The sequence below is a fragment of the Parambassis ranga genome, chromosome 4 (genome assembly GCF_900634625.1).
Source record: "Parambassis ranga chromosome 4, fParRan2.1, whole genome shotgun sequence".
Taxonomy (NCBI): Eukaryota; Metazoa; Chordata; class Actinopteri; family Ambassidae; genus Parambassis; species Parambassis ranga.
Window position 1 is genome coordinate 15,300,923 of NC_041025.1, and position 6,528 is coordinate 15,307,450.

Sequence of the window (6,528 nt, forward strand, 5' to 3'; positions counted from 1 at the left end):
TTATCCTCTCACACACACTACTGAAACGCTCTCACACACACTACTGAAATGCTCTCACACACACTACTGAAACGCTCTCACACACACTACTGAAATGTTATCCTCTCACACACACTACTGAAACGCTCTCACACACACTACTGAAACGCTCTCACACACACTACTGAAATGCTCTCACACACACTACTGAAACGCTCTCACACACACTACTGAAATGCTCTCACACACACTACTGAAACGCTCTCACACACACTACTGAAACGCTCTCACATACACTACTGAAATGCTCTCACACACACTACTGAGATTTCAGTGTAACCGGAAGGCATTTCAGTGAAACCGGAAGGCATTTCAGTGAAACCGGAAGGCATTTCAGTGTAACCGGAAGGCGGAAGTGGAGTGTCTTTGGAGCACACATGTCGTCTCAGGAGCTAACAGAAGCTGCCGCGTTACTAAATAACATTTTGGCGTCGGCGGAGACAATTCGAACATTGTCTAACGCAACAGCAACCGGGCAACAGTCACATGATGCCTCAGGTTCCGACACGGTGGACAGTCGACTTACAACGCTATTCCCATCTCGCGGCCGCAGCGGCCTGCCACAGCCATCTGCTGGCCCGGTCCGGACCTCCGTGCCGCGTTATCAAGCTCAACAGAGCTTCGGCACATGGACATCGGGCAAAAGGAGAAGAAGGTGAGATAGATATTTACTCTGTGTATTTTTATTCTAACCAGGGTTACATGTTCTGATGCTATCAGCAACTGAGAAGACATAGACGTTTAGTTTTTTGTTGTTTTTCTTGCCGTTGTTAAAACACATGCAAGTTGCAGCCGTGCAGCGCCACATCCACTGTGCTAAACTTTTTATAGATACTTAAGCAAAACGCAGGCTAAAGAGAGGAACAACCGAGCGCTCCTCTGACAGCCGATCTTTAGAGCTGCAGGTGAGCCGGAGGAGAGCGCCATCATTTTTGTTTCCGTCGGTGCCATCGTTACAGGTGAAGCACACATAAATGTCAGTGTAGGATACATTTGTCTGACATTCTGTCATGTCTGCGTGACTTGTGTTTCTACTAATGTCTCAGAGCAAGGAAATTTCGGTTTTGTGGGACTCTATCACCAGAAGAAATCTATAACTTCGGCATTCCAGCCAAGGGAGTGCCTCTGAATTGTATAAGCTGTGACAGCTTGACTTGCACTGACTGTTTACGAGCAGTTTGATGTTCTTATTTCAGAGCCTGTGCACAGCATCATGACCATTTCAACAAAGATGTGATACTACTTCCCAACCCATCATGGGGAATTGTCTGCAGACAAGGCACAAAAGTATGGTTACACAAACGTGGACACATCCTCAGTGCCTTTGAGTTCCAGAAGGTCTGGGACCACGAGACTGTAATACAACGCATCAGGGATGGATTTGGTGAACGTATTCCGGAAGATGTCAGGTAAAGGCTTTTCTCTCTTTCTTATCTATTTTTTTTTAAATAATCGCACTTACAGAACAGTACAATCATGGTCACTCTATCCATTTAATAGCATACTATCAGTGTCAGTGAATTGGTCACATGTCTATTAGAAGCAATAAGTCAAGGCATACATGATGCATATGTGTGTCATACTGACACAGACACTCACATTCTATCTCTAAGATGATTGTAAAACATGTTATTTAGCTGGATTAAAAACATTTTCTTTGTTCCCTCTCCCATCTTTCTGTAGCCTCCAGTTCCTAATGGCTTGTGGCAATAAGCTGGTGTGCCCTAAACTTCAAAAGGGTCAGGAGCTGAATGGAATTCTGATCCATAAGGTTTATAAAACTAAAGCTCTTTATGTAAAACCATCAAGGATGCTTTTGGTAAGTGTGCCTTTTTATTTGTTATTACCATTTATATATACTGTGTGTATATATATATATATATATATGGCCTTCGTTTTCCGTTTCAGGATGACAGTGAAGACGATACCCACCTTTCATCCAATAGCACCCATTCAACATCAAAAATGAATACAAGGGCTAGTATTTGCATCAACAGTGATGATGGAGAGAGCCCTGGCACCAGCTCTAACAATGAGGAAAGAGGCAACTGGAATCCTGGCACAAGTCTTCCTGATGGAGGGGCCCTTGCAGGAAGTGATGGTATTCCTGGTACCAGTGGTCCTGGCACAAGCAGTACAAAAGGCATAAGTGGTCCAGATGAAGTCTGCCTTGCGAGACATAATGGAACACACAGTGTTGATGAGGATAGCTACTCTTCTTATTTAACACTCGTTGCTACCATTTCTGAAGATAGTTCTGAGGATGAAGGATTACAGCAGGCAATAGTTGCCAGTATGGAGAGTCACAAGTGAGTAGTGTACATAGATTATGCATTTGAGAAATAACAATGATCTGATTATTAATATAGACTGTTATGTCCTTACATGATGTTATGATATGGGTAATTGAACAGTTAAAGGCTTAAACATGTCTAGTTTTATTATTATTATTTTATTATTCTAGTACTTTACTATAGGACAAATGTGTTTTAAATTAATTGCTTGATTATAAGCAGCAATTTCACAAAATACAGGTTGTTAAAAATAATGTCACATCACTGCATTTCTGATCATTATTTTTTTAATGTTTTTCATAGTGTGGAAAATGTTCCAGTTAAGAAGATACTGCTGGAACTGGCCAGCAAAATTAATGTAAATCAGCGGTGCAGATTTAACATAAATAGATCTGCTGTCTGGGAGGGAGCCATTCGTGGATTCAAGAGGTTGTCCTATGAGCCCAACCTGATGATGTCTATAAAATTCTCAGATGACATGGGAAAAAATGAGGAAGGGGTTGATTTAGGAGGTCCAAGGAGGGAATTCTTAAGGCTCCTAATGGAGAGCATTGCAACATCCCCCATGTTTGAGGGAAAAGAAAACAGCAAAAACTTTGCTCTCGATAGTACGGGTACTGATCTGCATTTTTTTCTATTGTGAACTTTACATGCAATGTTTTCATTTTTGGACTGAGTTATAATTTTAATTGGTACATTAACTGTGATTTCATTACTAAGTTTGAATGATTTTTTTAGTATTATTGCACTTCCTCTTATTCTGTTTTTTTTTTTTTTTTTTTTTTTTTTTGCAGCTCTAAGAGAGGACTGGTACTACATAGCAGGCAGAGCTATGGCGATAAGTTTAGTTCATGGTGGTCCCCCACCAAATTTCCTCTCACCAGTAGTATTTTCTTTACTGGTTGATATTTCAGCAAACCCAGTCCTAGAAGACATAGCTGATGCGGACCTCTTGGAAAAAGTCAAAAAGGTCAGTTGCAACTCTTTTTCTCAATGACAGGAACTACAGGGGCACTCTAGTGTGGCACAGTGCTGACCTTCTATAATCATTGTTGTAGTTTGAATTCTGCCACAATTTAATGAACAAATTTGATCATTAAAGTGTGTTTTCTTTCTTTTGTTTCTTTCCTTTAAACCACTGGCATTACAGCATCACAGTGAATGCCTGCAATGTGATGAACTTGTGGGGAACACTAGAAAATCAGCGATACAGTATTTATTATTACTGAGGTTTTCACTAAAGGGTTAGCCCTTGCCAATAAGTTATTAATCCATAACTAGCTTCTGTAACAAGCCTGTATGCTGCTCCTTGTGATGCCAGGTATCTGAAAGCACAACCATTGAGGACCTTGAGATGTCAAAGGCACCTCTGCTTGACTACCTGGCCAATGCAGGATGTCTGAGGCCTCTTCGGTCAATCAGAGACAGGGATCTGCTGGTACAAGATATTGTTATGTTTCAGGTCATCCACAGAGTTCAAGGTCCATTTCAAAGGTATTCAGTGTTGGTTTACAGTCGGTGTAATCAGAATGGAATAGAACGTTACTGGCCAACATAGACTAAGTTTCTGGAACAAATTGACAATGTCGAGGTTAAACTGGAACAAGTCATTCTGAATGAATTCAACAAATACAAACAAATACAATTGTTGTTTTTTTCCAGATTCCGTGAAGGACTGAAAACTCTAGGGGTTCTGGATAAAATCCAGAAAAATCCAGACAGTTTTCGCCCCCTGTTCTGCCATGAGCCAAGCACCCTCACTGCTGATCAGGTAGATGATCTTTTCACCATCCGTCTGTCACCAGAAGGAAGCAACAAGAGAGTTGCAGAGGAAGTGGTGATTACCTTCTGGAGAGACTATCTTCAAGATACAGAAGGTACAATACCTAAATCCTTAAAGCTGTTTGGTTGAGTAATAATACATCTTTTATTAATATTGAATATTTGTTTGTATATGCATGTATGTGTATATTCAATATAATGCATTAATGGCAGAGGCATCCAAAATTACAGTAACAATAGATTTAACACAGTTTATACATTTAAAGAGAAACTAAGCAGGATTTTTCCTGTGGCTATGTGACATTTTTACTTTAATTAAAAATCTCTCAAGTAATTGTGATATTTAACTGCAATGGACGGCTCTCTGCTTTCCACCCTGGTTTCTGCTTTCATGGCTGAAAACCAACCTTGCAACATCAATCTAGTACTTGGTTTGATAGTTATTTAAGCATTATGATTTCATGATTGGTTGATTCTGTTCTGTTTTATAGAAGAGGAAGGACCATCTAAACTACAGAAAATATTGGCCTTCGCAACTGGAGCATCTGTAGTCCCTCCTATTGGCTTTTCCCCAAGTCCGTCTCTTGAGTTCATTCATAAAGGAGATGATGACTTCTCTTCTACTCCACTGTTCCCAATGGCCAACACATGTGTTAACTGCATCAGATTGCCACTCCATGTTTCATACCATGTCTTTAAGGAGAAGTTTGACTTTGCCCTAGGAAACACATATGGGTTTGGCAGAGCCTGAATACCATATGTAAATGCATTTGTTAGTGTCTCACTACTGGATACATTAGTCTCATTTAGACACTGTTTATTAGCTTCACAAATTGTTAACAAAACACTGTAGAAAAAAAACTCCTAACATAGCCTCCTTACTGAAATATGTGCAGGAGTGAGGAGAACACATCAATTCCATAGTTCCCATCATCTTCCACTGGATTCACTTGTTGAATCCTGTTCATTGTGGTCTCATTGATAGTTATGTTAATGTCTGGAATTGTAATGTGATTGTTAGTTTGAAGTCCTGGCAAAGGCTCATGCTCATTGATGTCATAGTGGGTATCCATATGAATAATGTCATTTATAACTGGTTGAATTCCAATGCTGTTTATGACACCTGAATGCCACAACTGAAGAGGTGTCTGCCCCCCTTGTGTGGAGAGGCCATGGTTGTTCCATTGGTTAATAAATTCCATCACTGCCTGCTGAATTCTTGGCAAATAAACATAATGCAGACAAAAAAGATGTAGTTCATTCAATGAGTCCAGAATACCTTGTTCTTCCATGAAGTTAAATATGTTTATGAAGTGTCTACAAACTACTCTATTGAGTTCTGCCCATAGTCTTTCAATTCTCTGGTTATGGACTGAAACACCTGTAATAACACTGTCTAATCCCCTTCTTTCCAACATGAAACGTGCAACAAGTACATTTTCCATGCCATGATCACATCTGACCCTTGCAGGCAAACCAAAGTTCTCAACGCCTTCCAAAAATAATGACAGAACACTTGATGCTCTGTTATTGGATAAACACCGCAGGTATATAATAGTCCGGCTGAAGCCATCAACACAGCCATGCATGACAAGACGCCACCTGACCAGCTTGTGGTTTCCATCGAAATGCCTGTTGGGAGACCAGAATCAGTATTGTTACTCTTTTGCACTAAGACTTAACAGGTTTGGGAAAAAAATAATCTTAATATCTACAGTAGATTGTAACAGGATAATGAAACAAAACTACAACAAAAACAATATTAAAACACTGATGTGTGGTTTAAGCACAGTGAGTATTTTAACCTTTGGTTATGCTGGACATTATTTTAATATTGTGGCATGGTACCTTTACTAATAATCTTGGCAAGGCTTTCACCGTGAGCTTACCATAATTGGTTGGGGGACTGAACACTGTAGGCCCTCCGCCTTATAGCATGACGGCGTCTAAATGATCGGCCAATGGGATCCACTCGATACAAGCTGTCTCTGACCCGCCAACGCTGGATCCTTAACTCACGTGATCTCAGGCTTCCAAGGACATAGGTTTCCCCTGCATTTGGAGTATTCTGTAGTATTACAGTCACAAGGCTATCCAGTTCTTGATTAGACATGACTGCATATCTTAGCGGTTCAATTCCCAGTAACAGTCTGTGTCTGTGCAGAGTTCTTCTACTTATCCCAAAGCAAGATGCAATTCTCTGCCATGTCATGCCAATGGACATGCAGTGAGAAATCTGTTCACTGGTTATGGTGTATCTGGGACGGCCAGGGTGACCAGTGAAGGTTGTTGGGGGTAACAATATATCTGCATTGGCAGGCCTCTGTCTGGCCTCGTGTTCATGAAGCAAATTGCGAAAACACCTGTGCAGTGATCCCAGTAGGTGACTGAGATCCCTATTCCAAGGATCATA

At 40.7% G+C, this 6,528-nt stretch overlaps 1 protein-coding gene across 1 annotated transcript; it reads left to right on the forward strand.

Moving 5' to 3' along the window:
• Positions 1–395: 395 nt before the first annotated feature.
• LOC114434702 (uncharacterized) lies at positions 396–5,352 on the forward strand. Its single transcript, XM_028404050.1, has 9 exons — positions 396–694; positions 1,236–1,448; positions 1,723–1,858; positions 1,948–2,348; positions 2,637–2,947; positions 3,128–3,303; positions 3,655–3,827; positions 3,996–4,210; positions 4,607–5,352. Exons 1-9 carry the CDS (start codon positions 417–419, stop codon positions 4,864–4,866), a joined length of 2,163 nt encoding a protein of 720 aa, XP_028259851.1. The 5' UTR covers positions 396–416; the 3' UTR covers positions 4,867–5,352.
• Positions 5,353–6,528: the final 1,176 nt, after the last annotated feature.